This window comes from Callithrix jacchus, chromosome 8, assembly GCF_049354715.1.
Source record: "Callithrix jacchus isolate 240 chromosome 8, calJac240_pri, whole genome shotgun sequence".
Lineage (NCBI taxonomy): Eukaryota > Metazoa > Chordata > Mammalia > Primates > Cebidae > Callithrix > Callithrix jacchus.
The window spans coordinates 137,608,502-137,631,620 of record NC_133509.1 but is presented as its reverse complement, the minus strand read 5'-3'; the positions used below and the strand labels follow the sequence as shown (position 1 = coordinate 137,631,620).

The 23,119-nt window shown below is 48.8% G+C and overlaps 1 protein-coding gene and 1 long non-coding RNA gene across 3 annotated transcripts in view; one reads left to right on the top strand and one right to left on the bottom strand.

Moving 5' to 3' along the window:
• Positions 1-6,430: 6,430 nt before the first annotated feature.
• On the top strand, positions 6,431-16,767 carry LOC118145041 (uncharacterized). The gene is made up of 2 exons (XR_013521606.1): positions 6,431-7,378; positions 12,288-16,767. It is a non-coding gene; the product is annotated as an uncharacterized LOC118145041 (long non-coding RNA).
• The window catches only part of RCOR1 (REST corepressor 1), a 136,166-nt gene continuing 129,330 nt past the window's right edge, over positions 16,284-23,119 (bottom strand). For both annotated transcript variants that reach the window (XM_078335796.1, XM_035261573.3), the window contains exon 12: positions 16,284-20,362. In XM_078335796.1, the coding sequence (XP_078191922.1) occupies positions 20,324-20,362 (39 nt within the window). In that variant the 3' untranslated portion in view covers positions 16,284-20,323. The remainder of the gene's footprint in view (positions 20,363-23,119) is intronic.

Genomic DNA, 23,119 nt, shown 5'->3' with positions numbered 1-23,119 from the left:
TTCTAATTTTAGTCATCTTTTTCTTAGTCCATCTAGCTAAAAGCTTTTCAGTTTTGTTGATCTTTTCAAAGAACCAGGTTATGACTTAATTTTCTATATTGTTTTTCTTTTCTTTTTTTTTTTTGAGATGGAGTCAAGCTCTGTCACCCAGGCTGGAGTACAGTGGAGTGATCTCAGCTTACTGCAACCTCCACCTCCCAGATTCAAGCAATTCCCCTGCCTCAGCTTCCCCAGCACAAGCAGATGTGCACCACCACATCCAGCTAATTTTTGTATCTGTTGGTAGAGATGGGGTTTCACCATGTTGGCCAGGCTGGTCTTGAACTCCTGACATCAAGTGATCCATCATCTTGGCCTCCCAAAATTCTGGGATTACAGACATGAGCCACCACAGCCAGCTCTATATTGTTTTTCTATTATTTCATTTACTTCTGCTGTCATCTTTTATTTCTTTATTATTTATTTATCTATTTTTGAGACGGAGTCTTGCTCTGTTGCCCAGGCTGGAGTGCAGTGGTGCTATCTTGGCTCACTGCAACCTCCACCTCCTGAGTTCAAGTGATTCTCCTGCCTCAACCACACGAGTAGTTGGGACTACAGGCACACGCCACCACGCCTGGCTAATTTCTGTCCTTTTAGTAGAGACAGGGTTTTGCCATACTGGCCAGGCTGGTCTCAAGCCCCTGACCTCAAGGTGATCTGCCTGCCTTGGCCTCCTAAAGTGTTGGGATTACAGGCGTGAGCCACCGCACCTGGCCTGTTCTAATCTTTTAAATGTCCTTTCATGGGCTAGCTTTGGGTTTAGTTTCTCCTTTCTAGGTCCTTAGGTTGGGAACTTAAATTGTTGATTTGAGATGTTTTCATTTTTAGAGACAGTCTCGCTGTTGCCCAGGCTGGAGTGCAGCAGTGTGATCTCAGCTCACTGCAACCTCCACCTCCTGGGTTCAAGCGATTCTCCTGCCTCAGCCTCCCAAGTAGCTGGGATTACAGGATGCACCACCATGTCCAGCTAATTTTTTTATTTTTTGGTAGAGACGGGATTTCTCCATGTTGGTCAGTCTGGTCTTGAACTGCTGGGCTCAAGGGATCTGTTTGTCTCAGCCTCCCAAAGGGCTGGGATTACAGGTTTGAGCCACTGCGCCTGGCCCATCTTTTTTTGTGAAAATGTACACACACACACACACACACACACACACACGCGTGCGCGCACACACAAAGAAATATACATGTATTTCTTTGAGACCAGATCTCACTCTGTTGCGCTGGTTGGAGGGCAGTGAGTGGTGTAACCACAGCTCAGTGCAGCCTTGACCTCTCGACGTCCCAGGCTCAGGTGACTGTCCCACCTCAGCATCTGTAGTAGCTTGGACTATAGGCATGCACCACTACACCCAGCTCATTTTCTGTTTTTCATAAAGACGGTGTTTGCCATGCTGCCCAGGATAGTCTTGAACTGAACTCCTCCCGCTTTGGCCTCCCAAAGTGCTGGGATTTCAGGCATGAACCACCACATCCGGCTGAGATGTTTTAAATGTGTTTATGGTTATAAATTCCCTCCTTCGTGCTCCTCTCACTGCATCTGGGAAGTTTTGGTACACTGTGCTGTTTTCACTGGTCTCTAAGCATTTGCATATTTCCCCCGATTTCTCCATTCACCCACTGGTTGTTAAACATGCGTTCATCTCCACAAATTGGTGAATTTTCCAGTTTCCTTCTATTATTGGTCTCTAACCTTATCCTGTTGAGGTCACAGAAGATACTTTAAGTGATATATTTAGAAATCTAGTGAGACTCAATTTGTGGTGAAGCCTATGCTCTATGCTGGAAAACGTCCCGTGCCCACTTAAGAATGTGGATTTTGCTGTTGTTGTATACAGTATTTTGATGTGTCTATTATATTTATCTGTTTTATTGTGTTTTCAAGTTCTCCATCTCATTACTGATACTCAGGCTCGTTTGTTTTTTGAGCCAGAATCTCGCTCTGTCACACATCCTGGAGTGCAGTGGTGTGACCGTTGCCCACTGTAGCTTCAATCTCCTGGGCTCCTGTGATCCTCCTGCTTCAGCCACTGGAGTAATTGGGACTGTAGGCACAGGTCACTGCGCCAGGCTAATTATTTTATTTTCTGTAGAGACGGGGTCATGATATGCTGCCCAGGCTGGTCTTGAACTCCTGAGCTTGTGATAGTCCCACCTTGGCCTTAAGTGCTAGGATTACAGCCACAAGCCACTGTGCCCAGCCAACATACAGATTTGGATTCCTTTGAATATATACCCAGAAGAGATTGGGGATCATAGGTTTTGTTTTTTGAGGAACCTCCATACTGTTGCTCATATTGGCAGTACTAATTTACATTCCCACCAACAATGCACAAGGGTTCCCTTCTCTGCATCCTTGCCAACACTTGTTATCTTACAGATTTTGAAAAAAGCCACTCTAACAGGTATGAGATGATATCTCATTGTGGTTTAGATTCGCATTTCCCTAGTGAAGAGTGACGCTGGGCATCTTCCCAGGCACTGGTTGACCATTGTGGATCTTCTTTAGAGAAATATCTGTCGGCAAATCTTTTATCCATTTTGTAAGTTGTTTTCTTGCTATTGAAAGGTTCTCTTCCTTCACAGCTCCATCCACACCCCTTTCAGTTCCAAAGAAAAGAAACTAATAACTGGAGTTTACAAGTGCCCCAGTCCCTTAAAGTGTGTAGAAAACAAAATATGGACTTAAAAACCAAGGTTACAAGGCCGGGCATGGTGGCTCACTCTTGTAATCCTACCACTTTGGGAGACTGAGGCGGGCGGACTGCCTGAACTCAGCAGTTCGAGACCAGCCTGGGCAACATGGAAGAACCCTGTCTCTACTAAAAAAACAAAAAATTAGCCAGGGGTGGTGGCACGCACCTGTAGTCCCAGCTACTTAGGAGGCTGAGGCATGAGGATTGCTGGAACCCGGGAGATGGAGGCTGAAGTGAGCCAAGATCCGACCACTTCACTCCAGCCTGGGTGACAGTGAAAAGACTCGTCTCCAAACAAAACAAAACAAAGGTTACGATAATACTGGCTTTTAGATTACTTTTAGGATGTAGTTGTCTCTCTAAAATCAGGTGGAAAATGGAAAGTGCAGCTGCAAACTACACAAATACCAGCTTTTATACTTGCCCACGTATTCATTTTAACTGAGGTCTTTCTTTCTGCATGTGACTTTGAGTTCCTGTCTAGTGTCCTTTCATTTCGCCCTGCAGAACTCCTGTAACCATTTCTTACAGGACAGGTCTAGTTGCAATGAACTCCCTTGACTTTTGTTTATCTGAGAATGTCTTAATTTGCCGCTTGCTTTTGAAGGAAAGCTTAGTCAGATACAGGATTCTTAGTTAATGGTTCTGTTTTTCACTTCAGCACGCCACAAATATTGGCCCACTGTCTTCCAGCCTCGGACGTTTCTGATGAGATCTGCCGATTATCTTAAGTAACCCTTCTGTAAGAAGAGTCCCTTCTCTCTTGCTTCCTTCAAGACTCTTTCCTTTCACAGTTCCATTACAATTTTGACGGTTTGATTAGAGCCAAGAGGTGCAGATCCTACTGCGTTCATCTTTAGAGGTCGCTGATCTTTTTTGGGTGTTTATTTTCATGTCTTTCACCAATTTTACAAAGTTTTCTGCCATTATTTCCTCAAATAATCTCTCTGCCTCTGATCTCTCTCTTCCCCTCAGGCACCTCCCATAATGCACACGTTGATGCACCTTACCGTGTCCCAGAGTTACCTTAGGCTCTGTCCACTCTTCAACCTTGTTTCTTTCTGTTTAATTCCATTGACCTATCTTCACATTCTCCTCATTCTTTTTTGTGACTGTTCATATCTGCCTGTGAGTCTCTCTAGTGAATTTTCATTTCTGTTACTGTACTTTTAAGTCTTAGGATTGTTTTTGGTTTCTTTTACATTTTCTCCTCATTGATATTTCATGTGAGGCTGGATGTGGTGGCTCACACCTGTAATTCCAGCACTTTGGGAGGCTGAGGCAGGCAGATCACTTGAGATCAGGAGTTCAAGACCAGCCTGGCCAACATGGTGAAATCCTGTCTCTACCAAAAAATACAAAAATTAGCTGGGCATGGTGGCACGCGCCTGTAGTCCCAGCTACTCAGGAGGCTAAGGTGGGAGAATCACTTGAATCCAGGAGACGGAGGTTGTAGTAAGGAGAGATTGTGCCATTGTACTCCAGCCTGGGTGACAGAGCAAGACTGTCTAAAAAAATTAAAAATAAAGTAAAAATTAAAAAAATTTCATGTTGTTCATCTGTTTTCCTGACTTTGTCTATATCTTCAATTGTTTTTTTGGGGGATTACAGGTATGAGCCTCCACACCCAGCTGAAGGGGTGATTCTTTAAAAGGTACCAACTTTTTAAATCCCCTGGAAGTTGTTTTAGCCGAAAGGCCAGGGCCTTGACATATGGGGTGTGTGTGTGCATCTGCCTGCCTTGGCCTCCCAAAATGCTGGGATTACAGGTGTGAGCCACTGTACCTGGCCCCAAATCAGTAATTTTCTAATTCTGACATACTCTCTTGCATGTATTACCTGGAATTCTCCTAGAAAGAACTTTCCCCTGCAGTGATTTGATTATCCTGAAATAGTGTGGATAAGAAAGTTGGATATATGCCTAATATTCTCAACCCCAAAGGTGATCAATGGGTGTTTTTAAAAAAACTTGGAGGCTGAGACAGGAGGACTGCTTGAGCTCAGGAGTTTAAGACCAGCCTGGATAACATGGCAAAATCCTGTCTCTACCAAAAAAAAAAAAAAATATTAGCAGGATGTGGTGATTTGTGCCTGTAGTCTCAGATTGGGAGGCTAAGGTGGAGGATTGCTTGAGACCAGGAGATCAAGGCTGCAGTGAGCTGTGATCACACCATTGCACTCCAACCTGGGCAACAGTGCAAGACCCTGTCTCACACACCAAAAATGTAAAAATTAGCCAGTCATGGCGGCATGTGCCTACTTCCAGCTATTCCTAGGGGGTTAGCTGGGGAACTGAAGCGAGAGGATCGCTTGAGCAGGGAGGTCGAGGCTGCAGCAGACCATGGCCACACCACTGCATTCCAGCCGGGGCAACAGAGTGAGACCCTGTCTTAAACAACAGGTTTTTTTTTAAACATCATTATGAATTTTTGGATTCTTTGCTGTTTTGATGAATGTCTTTTTTTTTTTTTTTGAGACAGAATTTCACCTTTTTGCCCAGGCTGGAGTGCAGTGGCACGATCTTGGTTCACTGCAACTTCTGCCCTCCGGTTCAAGACATTCTCCTGCCTCAGCCTCCCGAGTAGCTAGGATTACAGGTACCCGCCATCACACCCAGCTAATTTTTGTATTTTTAGTAGAGAATGGGTTTCACCGTGTTGGTCAGGTTGGTCTTAAACTCTCAATCTCAGGTGATCCACCTGCCTCAGCCTCCCAAAGGGCTGGGACTACAGGCCTGAGCCACCATGCCCAGCCTCAATGTTGTTTTTTTAATGGCATGTTAGGCCAGTAGGAGGCCCTTTAGTTTGGGTCCCACGTCCTTCGGCCATGACCCCATTATTTTGGGTGCTTCTTTGGTCTCTGGCACCAGATTCCCAGGTTCCCCTCTATACTTCCTCCCAATATCAGTCACTTCTCCAAAGAATGTGGTTCCTTTCAGTAGGAAATGGCATTCAGAGACCACAGTCCGGCTTTGGGATGGGGAGGTGGAAAGGTGCAGGTCATGGGGCACCTCTGCCTTTGCGTGGCACACCCAGGGCCTACCTTCCCACTGTTGAAAGCCTTGGACCACCACTGAGTGGTAAAACTTGGCTCATGGATGGATCACGACCCCTAGAGGCTGGGCTCGGCATCGCTGGAAGCCAAACCAATAGTGACAGAGCCTTCCTGGACTCTACACGGGGAAGGAGTCTCTGCGCTAGGGTGGGTTGAGGCCTGGGGTTACCTCCTGGCTTATCCCAGCACGCCAGGCTTTAATGGTGGCACAGTTCAGCCAACTAATCTCACCATAGGAAACCTGCCGCTACCTTCCCTGCGTGGATGTTTTCATGTCTCCCGACTGAAATTCAGGGTCTTTCAGGGCGGGGACCTTGTCTGTCTTGCTCATCACCCACCCAAAGTTACACTGCAAGGGCTCGAGAAATGCTCCTGACAAATGTCTCCAAGGCACTGTCTCCTTTTACCAAGAAGAGGGTCAGCATCGGGAACGACTCGCACTGCAGAGCAGAGGTTGGAACCTGCCTCAGGCTGGCTGTCCCCAAGGCATCCCCACCCCACCCCACTGGGTCCCAGGAATGCCTAAGTGCTGTGCAGAGCATGCGGCTCCAGGCACTTTGCCGGGACAGGCCTGCAGGGACCCTCCCCCAGCCCCATCTGCCCTGCATTCCATTCCAGTTCAACTGCTGTGGGAGGCAGCTGTGAATCTACCTGCCATTTAGTTGGAGAGGCAGCTGAGCGGCCACCTCCTCACTGCGGCATCCGAAGGGATAGGGCACGTGCCCCAGTCCCACCAGCCCCGCTCAGATGGAGAAACACCACCGCGCATGGAGGGGCACAGTATAGTGATTCAGGGACAGAGTCCAAGCCCCCATTTCCTGACCAGGCAAGCCTTGGCCCCACAGAGCTGGGAAATCCTGCAGCCCAGTGTAGGCTGGAGCAAGAAGGCCAGGAGAATGTGGCCGGAGGGATGAGGGGTGGGGAGTGGGGAACACGTTTCAATTCTGAATCTACGAAGGAACAAGGCATTCAACCAACAGGACCAAGACTGAGCAGCCTGGAGGGGTGTGCAGAGGACGGCTGCCAAGAAAGGCCCAGCAGACACACTGTCACTAAATGTGTCCAATCCACTCTGTGCAGGGGTCCTGGGGCCTGGCTTGGGATCTCAGAGGTGAGGTTCCAATGAGCTGCCAGGTTCTCTGCAGGGAACGATCGCACTGGGGACCCCGGTGCCTTCAGCCCCAGACAGCTAGAGGAGGTGGTGTCCCAGCCTCCGAGATAGGAGCTCACATCCACCTGTGTGCTCAGCAGGCAGTCTCTGGCATCCTTGGTGACGGCACCTGTGGGCTGCTGCTGAGGGCCTGGGTATACACACCCCAGGACTCTGAAGCCCAGGTGCCCCGCCCTTTCTGCAGTCTGAAATTTGCCGAATTCCCCGAGTCCCACTCCTGCCCAACCATCTCGGTTATCTGCTGCTGTGTGGCAAATGGCTCCAGAACACCAGCCATTTCACTTGCTCACTTGCTGCAGGTGAGCAACCGGAACTGGGCTTGGCTGGGCAGTTCTTGTGCTGGTCTTACCTGGGTCACTCGTGTGGTCTCCTGGGTGCTCCGCCAGGGCACCCTGGCTTCAGATGGCTTCACACACAGGTAGGTGGTTTGTGGTGGCTGTCAGCCTGACCACGTGTCTCCACAGGCTGTCCCGAGCTTCTTCACAGGGTGGCAGAGTTTCCAGAAACTAGAGCAGACAGGCTCATGTCAAGCCTATGAAGTTTCCATTGGTCAAAACAAGTCCACGACCCAGCCTAGAGTTAGTGGGGAAGGGACAACACAAGGCACGGACACTCAGGGGCATGATTCCTGGGGTCCAAGACTGCAACAATCTTTCCTAGAAAGGTGTTCAGGGTGAAGGGGTCATTGTAGCCACCCTTGCAATCAGGGCTGGGCAAGGGCAGAACCCTGCCGTGGAGGGAGGCCGTGCTGCGGCACGCAGGACTGCTGCGGACCCCGGCCTCGAGGCGCTGAGGGCCAGTGCTCCGCGGGCACCCATGAGGTCTTCAAGTCATCATCCCAGGGCTGCAGAGGAGCCTGGACTCACACTCCAGGAATAGGTCACTGGGATCGATCAGAATGTCCACTTTGGACAGCCTGGGGCTGTGGGTGGAAAGGTGGAGGAGATGGAGGGGTAATGACCAGGGCACAGCTGCAGAGGGCGGCCTGCCGGGTTGGGTCGGCCTCGGGAAAGATGCTCTGCCAGAAGCAGGACAGAAGTGCCTGCTGTGGCACTGTGATGACAGGAAATCCAGGCTTGGGTGGATTTGTAAGGGGTGTTCCCCGGGGGTACCCACAGCGAGTCCCCTCAAGGGGACATCCCGCAGTGGTCCTCAGGGTCTGTGATCCAAGACCCAAGGGCCTGGACTTGCCGCAGCTGGCTGTGGGGAGGCTCAGGACAGGCGGTCGCCCAGCTGAAGGGGTCCACCTCCCCCACTTACCAGTGGCCCTGGAGGCAAGACTCGATGGGAGGAGTTCTGTCTCAAAGCTGAGCCACCTGGATCCCCAGCCCACGCCTCCGCGTAGGAGCTGAGTGAACTTGGGCAAGTCATTTTGACTCTCTGGCCTCAGTTCCCTCCTCTGAGAAGTGGGAGCCTGACAGCACAGACCAGTCCCAGCTTCAGGACAGTAGTAACGGCCTGGGCCCAGAATCATGGGTGCGGGAAGAAAATGTGTGAGTGGTACTACCGTCGAACAAACCAGTCATGAACAGTGCCTGTACGTAACTTATAAATTCACACACACACACACTAACAGCGCAGTTATGGGCCAGGCACGGTGGCTCATGCCTGTAATCCCAGCACTTTGGGAGGCCAAGGCAGAGGATCACAAGGTCAAGAGATCAAGACCATCCTGGCCCACATGGTGAAACCCCATCTCTACTAAAAATACAAAAATTAGCTGGGTGTGGTAGCGCGCACCTGTAGTCCCAGCTACCTGGGAGGCTGAGGCAGGAGAATCGCTTGAACCCAAGAGGCAGAGGTTTCAGTGAGCCAAGATCATGCCACTGCACTCCAGCCTGGGCAACACAGCAAGACTCTGTCTCAAAAAACAAAAACAACAAAAACAAAGAAACAAACAAAACACCAGTGCAGCTCTGGGTAAGAGTATGCTGCTAAAGACACCTGAAGCTCACTCACTGTCTCGGGGGTGAGATGGGAGTTTCAGAAGATAAGCAAGGGGTTTCCTTGAAGGCCAGTGAGCTGTGGAAAGCTCAGCTCCTACCCTGCCCCACAGAAGTGCAACACAGCCCTAAGACCTGTCTTCAGAACGAGTGGACTGGCAGTTTATCCAGCCTCTATTCCATGCCAGGCAACTGGGCTAGACTGAAGCCTTCACACGTACTGCTTGTTTAAACCTCACTAGCCTTTAAAATGTCCATTATCGGCCAGATGCAGTGGCTCACGCCTGTAATCCCAGCACTTTGGGAGGCTGAGGCGGGCAGGGCACTTGAGGTCAGAAGTTCCTGGTGAAACCCCGTCTCTACTAAAAACACAAGAAAATTAGCTGGGCGTGGTGGTGGGCGCCTGTAATCCCAGCTACTTGGGAGTCAGACGCAAGAGAATCATTTGTGGGAGGCGAAGTTTGCAGCACGGGTGACAGAGGGAGACCCGGTCTCCACAAAAAACAACCCAACTTGCTACCTCTGGAGGCAGAAATAATGAAAAAGTCCATTATCTTTGCTCTGTATGTGAGGAGGCAAGTCTAGAGGAGTTAAACACGAAAACGAGATCCAAAAAGACTTCATAGTGGAGCGAGGACTTGAGTCAGCATCCTCGAGAGTGACAGAGGCCAGAAGGTGCGGAAGGGTTTCAGGTGCTTCCGGCCCAGCTCTGCCACTTGTGAGTTGCATGATGTGGGCAGGCCACGTTTCTCTAAGTCTTGGTTTCCTCTTCTATAGAACAGAGATAATGACAGCCCCTACTTGTGAGGTTGTCATAAAAATTAAATAATGTCGGCTGGGCACAGTGGCTCACGCCTGTAATCCCAGCACTTTGGGAGGCCAAGGCGGGTGGATCCCAAGGTCAAGAGATCGAGACCATTCTGGCCAACATGGTGGAACCTTGTCTCTACTAAAAATACAAAAATTAGCTGGGTGTGGTGACGCACGCCTATAGTCCCAGCTACTTGGGAGGCTGAGGCAAGAGTATCGCTTGAACCTGGGAGCTGGAGGTTGCACTGAGCCAAGATCTCGCCACTGCACTCCAGCCTGGAGATGGAGCGAGACTCTGTCTCCAAAAAAAAAAAAAAAAAAAAAAAAAATTAAATAATGTAATGTATGTTTGGTCCTTAGGGGCAAAATAATTGCCAATAAATCAAGGAATTATTACTAAAAACCACAAATAATTTGCTATATAGCAAATGACACACTTAAAATTATTTATATATTCATTTAGTTTTTTGAGACAAGGTCCCACTATGTCACCCAGGCTAGAGTGTAGGGGCGAGATTTCCACTCACTGCAACCTCTGCCTTTAGGTTCAAGTGTTTTTCATGCCTCAGCCTCCCCAGTAGCTGAGATTACAGGAAACTACCACCACGCCCAGCTAATTTTGTATTTTTAGTAGAGACTGGGTTTTACCATGTTGACCAGGCTGGTTAACTCCTGGCCTCAAGTGATCTGTCCCCCTCGGCCTTCCAAATGCTTGGATTCCTGGGGCCTCTGTATTTATTTTTTGAGACAGGGTCTCACTCTGTTGTTCAGGCTGGAGAGCAGTGGTATGATCATAGCTCACTGCAGCCTCTACTTCCTGGACTCAAGCAATCCTCCTACCTGAGACTCCAGAGTAGCTGGGCCTACTATCGCGCCCTGCCAGTACAAGATGCACTTGTGCTAAATGTATTCAATGAAGTGCCACAATCCACACTGAAAGGAATTGTTATGCAAACTCCGGGCACTTGCGCATGAAGCCTTTAAGCACTGGGATTGATTCATTCATCAGGCATGAATCCCAAGGAGGAGGCTGAGGAGGCTGAGGAGGCACCTCCTTGACGCGGAGTGCTGGCGAACGGTGGCTAGGGCACACCAGCTTCTCTGGGACAAGAGAAATGCCCAGTCTGCCCAGACTTGAGGGAAAGGAATTTCAAAGGCAAACTGAAGCTGTTAGCATATGTCAGAGGCTCAGCCTGCATCCCATCATCCGTTCCTTGGCCAAATCTTTCTCAAGATGGCCAACAGGGATGGCCTGGAGAGGAAGTCCTAGGGGCAGGAAGTGCTGCAGGCGCTCAGAGCATCCTCTGCCTGAATCTGCGGAGCCTGCAGTGGAATCTGGCCCAAGTCTTTTAGGCAGCCACAAGCACTCACTAGGCACCTGCACAGATCACCAGAGAACCGCACGCAATTCTAACACCTTCCGTTGACAAGGACACAGCCCTGACTTGACTGCAGATGCCAGCTCCTCCGTGCTGCCACACATCCTTGTCCAGGCAAGCTGCTCTCTTTATTCAGCTCCCCACTCCTGGATCCCTTCCCCATGACGTCGCAGGTGGGACCATCCCTTCCCTTCCTGCTTCTAGTGGAGTTGTGAGGAGCTCTCCCTGCCCCATCTTGGCAGGACAGTGTCTGTTCAGCTTGTCCAGGCCAGAACTCGGCCAATTTCCTCACATATATCAGCCAGCCAACTCTCCACTGAGGAGGGCGACGGAAGAAAGAGGCACCAAGGAATGGTGGGAGGTGGAGGACCCAGAATCCGGAATTCAACCTCATTTAAAATCTCTAGCCAGGCGCAGAGGCTCACGCCTGTAACCCCAACACTTTAGGAGGCCAAGGTGGGCAGATCACTTCAGGTCAGGAGTTCAAGACCAGCCTGGGCAACATGGTGAAACCTTGTCCCCACTAAAAAAACAACATTAGCCAGGTGTGATCACCTGTAGTCCCAGCTACTTGGGAAGCTGAAGAACGAGAATCCCTTGAACCCAGAGGTGGAGGTTGCAGTGACCCAAGATCACACCACTGCACTCCAGCCTGGGCAAAAAAGTGAGACTCCGTCTCAAAACAAAAATAAAAACCAGAACAATTAGCCAGACGTGGCGGCACATGCCTGTAGTCCCAACTACTTGGGAGGCTGAGGCATGAGAATCACTTGAACTTGGGAAGTTCGGGTTGCAGTGTGCCAAGATCCAACCACTGCACCCCAGCCTGGGCAACAGAGCAAGACTCTGTCTCAAAAATAAATAAATAAATAAAGTAAATAAAATACAAATAAGAATCTGCAACACCAGGTCTTCAGATTTGAACCTTTCTTCCCCCAGTCTTTTGGCAATAAGTATCTAAGTAGCAGATTGCTCAATAAACAAGAAAAGGGCCCTGAGAACCCCAGGTCTTAGCTAATTCGTCTCTGGACACCCAGGAATTGGCAGCTGGGAATCCCATTCCCTGGGCATCAATCATAATCCATAGCGGGGCCTTTGATCCCTAAGCACAGGGCCATCAGGTGCTTATCTTTCCCCTGCGATGCACTCATCTCTCTATTCAGTTAATACCTATCTATGTGGCTATTATTCCCAGCTGTGGGGAACTGGATGAGCACAACAGCGCTGACCTCAAGGAACTCGGTCTAGTGAGCACAACATCTTACCGAACTCTTCAGATCAACATGTGCAATTATCACAGCGTCAGGAAGGGCGCGGGGCAGCAAGCGGCCTTGTTCACGCAGACAGAAAGAGAAATGGATACAGCTGCTATGGAAGGCCAGTGAGCAGTACGTACCAAGCGGAAAGTGAACTAGAGATTGTTTATCCTGCAACGACACAGGCACGTCGGTGAAGTGACGTGATTTCCATTCTGCTGATGTTACCAAGGATACTTCAGCGCCTGTCAACTCACGATGGTTTCCATAAATCATTGTCGCCATAAATAGAATACCATGAAGTCAATACAAAATAATGAAGTGGCTTTATTTATTTTTTAATTTTTTGAGGCTGAGTCTGTTGCCTAGGCTGGAGTGCAATGGCGTAATCTCAGCAAACTACAACCTCCGCCTTCTGGGTTCAAGTTATTCTCCTGCCTCAGCCTCCTGAGTAGCTGGGATTACAGGTGCATGCCACCATGCCAATTTTTTTTTTTGTATTTTTAGTAATGACAGGGTTTCACCATGTTGGCCAGGATGGTCTCAAACTCCTGACCTCAGGTGATCCATCCACCTCATCTTCCCAAAGTGCTGGGATTACAGGTGTGAGTCACTGTGGCCGGGCCAAAGTGACTTTAGACCTATGTGCTAATGCAAGAAGACTAGGAAGACTACCAGTGTGTCAGGCGGCAAAGCTAGTGTAGAGTATGTCATTTGCATGTGTGCACGAATGCATGCCTGTGAACGTGTGATCAGCCCTTGAGCGAGAACACGCAAGGAACTGGCAGCAATGGCCGCCTAGGGAGAGAATGGGGTGCTTAGAGGGCAGGGACAGAAACACGTCACGTAGGCCTTTTATACCAGGACATTAGTTACCTACGTTAAAAATAAGAACTGAGTATCACTTCATTCCAGTCAGTACAAAGAGGCTAGTGCAGAAGGAGGCTTAAGTTGTAGAAGCCCTGAGCATCAGTCCCCCTGCAGGAGGTGGGGGAAGGCAGGGGTTCATCAGGACCAGAGATGGACGGGATGCAGGACTGGGCTGAAGAAGAAAGGCACCTGGCAGCGCGCCTGAAGTCGGGAGGTTATGGGGACTTAGGGTGAATGAAGAGCTGTGCATTTTCTGGGAGACAGATGCAATGCTTTCTGCTTTTCACAGGAGAGGTTGGTCCCTGGTTAGGTGGGGAGCGGGACAGAAAAGGCAAGAGGAATGGTGGGGATAAGGGGTGGATTAGTTAGGAGGCCACGGCACCCCCCAGGTGGTAGGGAGGGCTTGTGCTGTCCCTGTCAGTAGTGATGGATCAAAGTGCTTCTAGCTTGGTGACCAGATACATGGCAGTTAGATACACCAAAGAGGATGCAGAAACAGGAGCAGGGGAAAGGTCTTCATCTTGGATGTGTAATCTGGATGCACTGATGGACATGCGGGTGCAGTGGTCCAAGGGCAGCTGAGCTCTGGGGACAGGGCTTTAGGTGTGAGCATTGTGGAGTGTGCAGGTACTAATAGAGCACCCAGGCAGCGGGAAAATGGTGAAGGTGGGGCGAGTTGGCAGAGCGGACGGGCCAGCCGGTGTGCCAAGGCCTATAACTGTGCTCCTGCTTCTGAGACAAGAGGTAAGTGTACTTGGGAAGCTCTCTCAAGGGGTGAGTTCCATTCAGTCCAGAATAGAATTGGCCAGGTTCAGTGGCTCACATCTGTAATCCCAGCACTTTGGGAGGCTGAGGCAGGTGGATCACCTGAGGTCAGGAGTTCAAGATCATCCTGGCCAACATGGGAGAACCCCATTGCTACTAAAAATATGAAAATCAGCTGGGCATGGTGGTGGGTGCCTGTAATCCCAGCTATTCAGGAGGCTGAGGCAGGAGAACTGCTTCCTGGAAGGCGGAGATTGCAGAGTGAAGATTGCAAAGCGGAGATTCCACCACTGCATTCCAGCCTGGGCAACAGAGTAAGACTCCATCTCAAAACAAAGCAAAACAAAACACCCCAAAGACAAAAACCCCAAAAAAAGAGTAAGTCAGGGTCATCCATGAGCTAGTGTGGGCCCAAATGATGCCCCAGGCACGGCCTCTGATCTGTTGAGAAGGCAAGCAATTTACGCAGAGCCTCACTTTACTGTCAGCTCGAAGAATCAGAGCCTCGCAGGGTGCTTGGAGCGTGGGAAGGACGCTGTGTGTGGCGAGCTGCCTTTCCAGCAGCGTCGGCACTGAATGCCCTCAAGATCACTCCTTTCCACAAGCAGCAAGGCTGGCATAGGCCTGGCAGGGACCTCACTAGGCCTCTCTGAGCCTTGTGATTCTCACCTCAGTGCTGTCTTGGCCTAGATTCTACCAAAAAGCAGAGCCTGAGATGAGGCTTTGTAGGTAAATGGTTTGATTTTGAAACTGATCCCAGGCAACAGAAGTAGGGGGCCAGAAAATGTGAGGCAGGGAAGGAGTCAGTCCCAGACCATTTCTGAGCTGGTCTCCTCAGAGGGCCGCGGATGGAGGCCCTGAGAAATGGCCTTGGAACTGCTGCCTGTGGCCGCCTTAACCCAGAGCTGCCCCTGGGGATAGAACTCCCTGCTACTTCCAGGCTGCTGTTCGGAGCTCCCCTAGGCCACCCACCTCAGAGTACTGCAGTCACACCTATCTGAAGCTGGGGTTGTGGGGAGAGCCAAGATGAAGGGGAAGTGAGGCACGGAGGCGACCTCATCTACACCTGTAAATGGGTGTCTTTCCCCATCAGTCTGAGGAACGGGGGCCTGGAGCCAGGAACTCCATGCGTCCCTCATTCGGGACGCAGAGTCTGCCTGCTATCCCTTCCTATCCTGTGCTCTTGCACGCGCTCAGGTTGGGCCAGTCTTTGAGAAGGCCTTTCCCTCAACACCTCCACAGCTCCCCTCTTCCCGGTCTCAGGCATTGCCCAAATGGCTCCCTCATCAGTGCCCATCCTAGCAGATGTCCAGTGGCATCCTGGCAAGGGGCTACCTCAGCCTCAACCATCCCCACCACTGTCCTTGGAACTCATTTCCTCTTGTTCTAGACCACAAGCCACCTTCACAAATCACAGCGGAGGTCTCAGCACTTTTGACCTCCACCCCCAGGTGCCACCCTCACCCCTTTCCAGAGGCTCAGCTCCAGGACAGGCACTCTCTAAAGACACAAGGCAGCTTCGACCTCCCTCCCAGACCCTCCTGCAGCTGCGGCACCACTCGCTGTGGTAGGGTATGTGCAGTGCCCCCTCACTAGACTACCAACCTGGGGAAGGCTGGACCTGGCCACTCTTCTACAACCCTCCTACACTGTGCAGTCACACACAGGGGCCCCATCTGCCTGGACCGAGAAGTTGGGTTTCTATAGCAGTAGTTATCTAGTGAGCAGACTCCGTGGCACAATGGATAGCACACTGGACTTCTAGCCTAAATCTGCAGTAGTAATCTAAGCAAACCCTACCTCCCAGCTGAAAAAGGGAAGACCGCGAGACCACAGCCACCACCAGCTCCTGCTGCTACTCAGGAAACTGCCGGCATCCACTCTCGGCTGAGCAGAGACCACAGAGGCAGCGATCTCGTCTCTGCACTGCTACCATCCCGCCTCCAGGAATCAGGTCAAAAGCCCGGTAAGGCTGAAAAAAGAAAGCCCACCACGGGGGAAAATCGCCTCTTACTGAACGCTTGCACTGAGCCCACAACTATCACAAACCATGAATTTGTGCGCTTCAATTTGATTCCAACTGTAAAATTATATACAAAAAAGGACGTAGGTTTAGGTAGAGCAAAAGGCTAGAAACAAAAGGCACCCCTGGCTGTGTTTCCGAAGGGTCTGACTTGGAGGAAATTATACATTCGGAAACCCCAAGGCTCACTCAGAAGGAAAGAAAGAACCCCCTTTGGTACAGGGCAGGGTACTGCTTTGACGGAGAGTGGGGGTGCAGAAAATGCTTTGGTTTCATATTTTATTACATCAATAGCTTGAAAATGTTTATTTAATCTCAGCAAATATTGGAAATAGAAAAATGAATTCTGCAGAATTTCACAAATAAATTTTCCAATTTCCACTAACAAATGTTATCATTCAATGGCTAAGCAGTTATAATGCTATGAACATTCACCACAAATGTGCTGAAATAGAAAACAGGCAAAGAGACATTAAAATATTACTTACAACAGCATTATTACAACATATTTTCTTTAAAATTCCAACGTGGATTTTATCACTTCAAAAGATATACAGCATTTCCATTATATTTGCAAACTTAACCTTATACATCTTTTAAAATCTTGAAAATTTTTTAAGCAGTCTAAAAAGCACTTAGCAAAGTCGGCAAGTGTACATAATGGAATCCTATCCACCCCAGTATAAATTTTCGTTTCAGGAGAAGGTGGCTGTAAACACTCATCATCACACAACATGCATAGCCTCTGCTGACCTTCCTCCTTCCGAATGCGACGTCACTGCAATTGTGCTTTACTACGGGTAAGAAGCTGCAGAGATTCAGGGAGTGGCGAAACAGCATCGCACAGGACCGCTACATGGAGATGACCTAAACTACCTGGAGTCCATCTGAGGCAAAGGTTCACTTGATATTAAAAGCTTGAATCCTGGGTCATTCGGTATAGAAACAGACTAGACAAGAGAGAAAAAGAGGCCCTTGTTGGAGTTGGCTCCATCTTTCCTTCGCTCACATAAAAGCAGGGATCCAGTTAGCGTAATGCACTGTTTGGCTTATTTTTGGTGTGCAATTATACCAATAGTACGTCTGATATTTAGAATGACAAGAATAGGGTATGTCTGAAATTTAAAGTGACAATGAGCACAGTTAATAGTGGTGTGTGGTATTTGAGGAAACTCTCTATGAACAGAAAACCACTGCTGAATCAGCCCACCACGGTAAGCTTTTACAACCCAACTACCTTTCCGTTTTTGCTTTGTGTGTTGAATAGAGGTTTGTGAGCATCAAAAGATCTTATAGGTAAAAAATGATCAAAAACCGTTTTGAGGAAGCGGCGTTTCCACAAATTCTGTGCACAAGATAACGCAGCATTGCGTTACACTAACCTCCGGCTCCTGCCAACACCAGCACCCACCTGTGAGCCACCACGAACGTAATCAGCACAACTGGGGCATGGTTCCTTCCCAGTTAAAAGAGCTATATTACAGAATGGATCACTGTTGCAGACCAGTCAACACAATATTCAAGTAACAAGGTGTTTAAATGGATAAGTGAAAAAAAGTTCACCTAACACTTTACACATCTCCATAAAATTAAATAAAACAAACTTTTAATGCATGTGTAATACAATTTATATCTTTTAGGGCTTCTAAACTAAAAGTTAAAACTATTATTTGCATCAATGATACTATATTTTGCACAATAACTTATGAGAAAATTTCCCACAAAAATATAATTATGACATTCACATTGGTAACTTTGAAGAAGACAAAGCTTAAGTCCATCTGATGCAGTTGTCACATCCCAAACCCTACCTGCCAACGCACCTATTTCTTGATATGTTAAAAAGTCTTCACATAAATAACAACAAACCACTTCGCTTTTTAAAGCTAAGTGATTTCTTACATTTACATCATTGCAAAGACAATGTAATGAAAAAAAGTTGAAAACACAGTGCTATCTTACGCAGGAAACCACAACAAAGGCAGTCAAGGACAGCTACCTCTTTTCCCCGTCAAATGAAAACCACGTGCCCCTGCCCCTTGGGGAGAAAGCCCAGTTCAGCTGCTGTGATGATCTCAAGTGATTCTTCAGGGCTGGGGGACCATTCAGTGCCAGGAACCAAGAAAGGGGATAGTGCAGAATACAGATCAAGGCCTGGCACTGGTGGCCGGCTTGCCACGCTATGTAAGAATTAGCATCAAGCTTCCCAATGCTGCCAGAAGGGATCAGGCTATTTTTTCTTACAGGAGATAAAGACCTACTGGCAGGTCAAGAAACGCACTGCAGCAATTGCCTGCTGCTTCTGTTACAGGAAGGAAGTCTTGAGGGAAGCAAGGAGAACCTAAAGCTTCAGCTCATACCTTAGTGTCCCCTTTACGCAATGTGCAAACTTAGGCTGACTCCTTCCCATGCTTCTCCCGCCGCCCTCGGTGTGCACAGCGGGCTTATGGTTTTAAAAAAAAAAAAAAAAAAAAAAAAAAAGGCCTTCCCTCATCACTAGTGTTATTTTGCCAACCCTGTCTCCAGGTAGCAGCGACAACTGGGACTCCTCTGCTGCGTCCCAGGTGCTTATGTGACCAACACACACCTGGTACGGGAACGAGATGACAAAGGGCGGGCAAGTCCCGTTGTACTTCCCTTTCTCCAGACTATACTGAAATACAATGAACAATTCCAAAATACCTAGGTTTCTAGCTGACCCTCTTTCTAAAGAGAAAATCAGCTGACTTCAACAACGACAACAAAAACAAGGTGCTTGGGAGTCAAAACATATCAAATTTTAATTGCATATTTTAAATTCTTAAGAATTCTGTTTATGCCTTAAAGCATCTGCGTTTTTTTTGGTATTGAGAGCAGAAAAAAATACTTAAATGATGCAAACAACAGCAAAAGCAACTCCAACGTATTTAGTGCAGTCTGAACGGCTGGGGTGGGACAGGGCGTGTCAGAGTGCAGTCTCCCAGTCTGCTCCTCAGCCCTCAGCAGGCCTGTGGTCCGGTAAGATAACAAAAGTGATTCTGGAAGTCTCGACATGTTTATGAGAAAACTGTACTTGTCCCCAGTGCAGCCAAAAGGCATTACAGCCCACTTTGCAGGTGATTTCTTTCACCTCGGGCTCCCTGGACCAGGACATCGACCACTTCTCCGTCCTGCACTCTGCTAGTAAGAGAGAGTGGATGGTGTTTGTGTCATCACATCAGCACACGAAGGACACACACTGGCATACGGAGTGCCACATAAAAGGCCAGGCAAACCAAGACAACGAGGAACAGCCTGCAGCTTTCAGAAACCACCGCAGCTATTCTAATATCCTGACACTGACATTTACAATCTGCGCTGTCAGAATCTGCAGCAAGCTCCCCTGTCTCCTCATCTCGGTGACGTCATCTTTGGCTAGCAAATAACTTGAAGAAGAAATAAGACACTAAAACAGAAAAAGGGCTGATACCACGGTTGCCAAAAGGAGAAGGCACCAATTCCAAATGTACAAGCACCAGGTACAGTGATGTGGGCCAAACCTCTTGGAGGTGGGGGGTGGGGGTCAGGAAAAGATGGGGTGGCACCCACCCTGGGGTCACAATGCTGAAAAGTTGAAGGCAGAAAGCATTGAGGTCCACGTTCCCTTTAAGCTAGTGTCCAAGGACAGCTGCAGTGAATGAGCTCTGTAACACTCGGGAAGGGAGAAGGAGGAGATTTACACCAGCTCAGTTTATAAACTGTAACCATACCCCATGTTTAGGAAAATGTGAGCTGCATCAGGATGCTTGGCATGATAAAGGTTATGGTGCAGTACGGCAATATATTGGGATTTCCAAAAAAGCAGATTATCACTTAGGTGGTTGTCTCAGAAAAGAACAAGAGAAACTTTCTAGAACGCCAACAGGGTCGCGGTTACTCTGAAAATTACTCTATGCACAAAGTAGAAATTGCAGGCCATGCAGGAACAGAGTTGGGCCTTCTGAGGAGACCGCCTGCTCTGAAGCTGCTGACTGGGAAGAGCTGCCATTGATGAGGCTCAGGGGATCCGGCGGGGGCGGCGGTTCCCAGAGTCACAAGAGATGTGCAGGCCATGAGATTCCCCAGCACGTAGGCAGAGTGCGAGAGATGCAGTGGAGCTCTCTGGGAAGTGGCGCCAACATGGAGGAACCAGCAAAGAATTAAGGCAGATGGAGCACAGGACTGGAAGGGTATGCCTTTTTTGGTAACAGCTGCTTGTCCAGAGAGATGTGATGCAGATGGCTAGGTGATGTCTCGTAATACCTGATATCCCGGATAACACAGTAGTCCACACCAATTGTTCAAAGCCACCAGAGTTCCTCAGGAGGCAGATGTATATCTGACATCCAGAACAGGAGCCTGAGGCCAAGAGAAGAAAGAAAAAAAAAAAAAGGATCAAAGAAGAGGTCAACAGCACAAGCTACTATCTCCAGTGTACTGAAAAGAAAGGGGCAGCCAGCAAACCTGCAGAGCAAACACTGTGTTGTTTCTTTTTTTTCCTGAGACAGAGTCTCACTTTGTTACCCAGGCTGGAGTGCAGTGGCACGATCTCAGCTCACCGCAACCTCCACCTCTCGGGTTCAAGCGATTCTCCTGCCTCAGCCTCCCGTGTGGCTGGGACTACAAGCACGTGCCACCATGCCCAGCTAATTTTTGTATTTAGTACAGATGAGGTTTCACCATGTTGGCCAGGCTATCTCTTGACTTCATGATCTGCCTGCCTCGGCCTCCCAACATGCTGTGATTACAAGCATGAGCCACAGTGACCGACCCTAACACCATGTTCTTAAAGGCAGGGCAAGTGTGTGGCCTCTCCAGCCAGACGTCTTGGCCTCAAACCCCAGCCCTCCCACATTCTAGATGTCTTTTTGAGCTTCAGGTTCTTCATGTGCAGAAGATACATAGTGATAATATTTACTTCACCAGGATTAAATTTAAATGCCTGCAAACGGCCCAGCACAGTGGCTCAGGCCTGTAATCCCAGCACTTTGGGATGCTGAGGCAGGGTGGATCACTTGAGGCCAGGAATTCAAGACCAGCATGGCCACTAAGGCAAAACCCTGTCTCCACTAAAAAGAAATACCGGCCGGGCATAGTGGTGCACAACTGCAGTCCCAGCTACTTGGGAGGCTGAGGCACAAAAATCACAAGCTCGGGAGGTGGAGATTGCAGTGAGCTAAGATCATACCACAGCACTCCACTTGATCTGGGCAACAGAACAAGACTCTGTCTCAAAACAAACAAACAAACAAAAAAACCTGAAAAGGCCATACAAGCACAGTAGCAGCCCTAACTCCGCTCACTGTCTTGAGGGCAGGCGGTGGCACCCACCCTGTTTGGCACCCAGCCACTGGTTCCAACTGGGATACAGGAGCCCATACGATCTCAGGACTAACTTTAAAAGCTGTGAGGCATTTCCGAACTAACTCCCCTCTCCTATTTTTTAAAGCTGACTCCCAGACTCAAACGTAAATAAAGCTTACATGGCATCTGACTGCTCTCTGCCACTGTCACAGTGTCTGATTGCTAGAAAAACAACTGGGCTACGTGTCCGGAATCTGAAAGTGATTGTTCAGTTAAAATCATAAGATTTATAAGTTAAATCAGGAGATTTCTCCTCACAGGTAATATACTCAATCATTTCATAATTTTATATGAGAATCTTTCTCTCCAACCTATGGCACCCTTTTTTCAATGGGAGGTTGGATGTGACACCATCCCCAATCCATCCTTGCCCACTTCAAATAACTCTGAATTTCAAAAACTCAAAATGCCCTGGGCTTCTTACCCACCTCTGAGCTCTGAAGGAAATAATCTACATCTGACAGACCATCCTGTTACTAGAGCTTCTAAGAATTCTCATGTTCTCCCTATGGGCTCTGCCTAATATATAAAACCTGAGGGCAGAGGGGACAGGCAGGACACCATCACACATCTCTCAGCTGCTGGACTCCACAGGACAAATAAAAAGGTGACATTACACACACCCCACGTTCTGTGGACTCACCAGACAGACAAGTAAGCCAGTATTCTAACAAGTTCCCTTAGACCCTTGGTCACAGAGAAGAAGCTGGTCACTAGATTAATTTCATTCTCCAAACTAACATACGGAGAACAGAAAACCGGGCGGTGGCAGGGCAGGGCTGGCACTACAAGAAACAGGAAAAGAGAGAAACTAAAGAAATAGGCTGGGCGCACTGGCTCACGCCTGTAATCCCAACACTCTGGGAGGGCAAGGTGGGTGAATCACTTGAGGTCAGGAGTTTGAGACCAGCCTGACCAACATGGCGAAATCCCATCTCTACTAAAAATACAAAAATTAGCCGGGCATGCTGGCGCATGCCTGTAATCCCAGCTACCTGGGAGTCCGAAGGCTGAGGCAGGAGAACCACTTGAACCCAGGATGCGGAGGTTGTAATGAGCCAAGACTGTGCCACTGCTCTCCAGCCTGGGCGACAAAGAGGGACTCTGTCTCAAAACAAAAAAAAGAAAGAAAGAAATGTATGAGGGGGTACATTTTAAATGACTACTGGAGTGAAAAGAAGGACTATGCAGCATTAAACACGAGTTAGATACCATTCTTCATTTTGTTTTGTAGAGAAGCTGGGTAGAAAAGACACGGAAGATCAACAACGTGGGAAAAACTATGATCTGTTGCTTGGAGGAGCCAGAACTAGACTGGGAAAGGAAAGCCCATGCTTTGATGTGCAATCCACATGGCAAGCAGACCATTATGGAGGAACCTGGGCTAATAACAAGGCTAAAAAAACCACTTGCCGGGCGCGGAGGCTCACGCCTGTAATCCCAGCACTTTGGGAGGCCGAGGCAGGTGGATCGCCAGGCCAAGAGATCGAGACCATCCTGGTCAACGTGGTGAAACCCCATCTCTACTAAAAATACAAAAATTAGCTGGGCATGGTGGTACGCGCCTGTAGTCCCAGCTACTTGGGAGGCTGAGGCAGGAGAATTGCTTGAACCCAGGAGGCGGAGGTTGCAGTGAGCCGAGATCGCGCCATTGCACTCCAGCCTGGGTAACAAGAGCGAAACTCCGTCTCAAAAAAAAAACAACTACTTGACTCACTTAAGTCAATCAATGATCCAAGCATGAAAATGAAG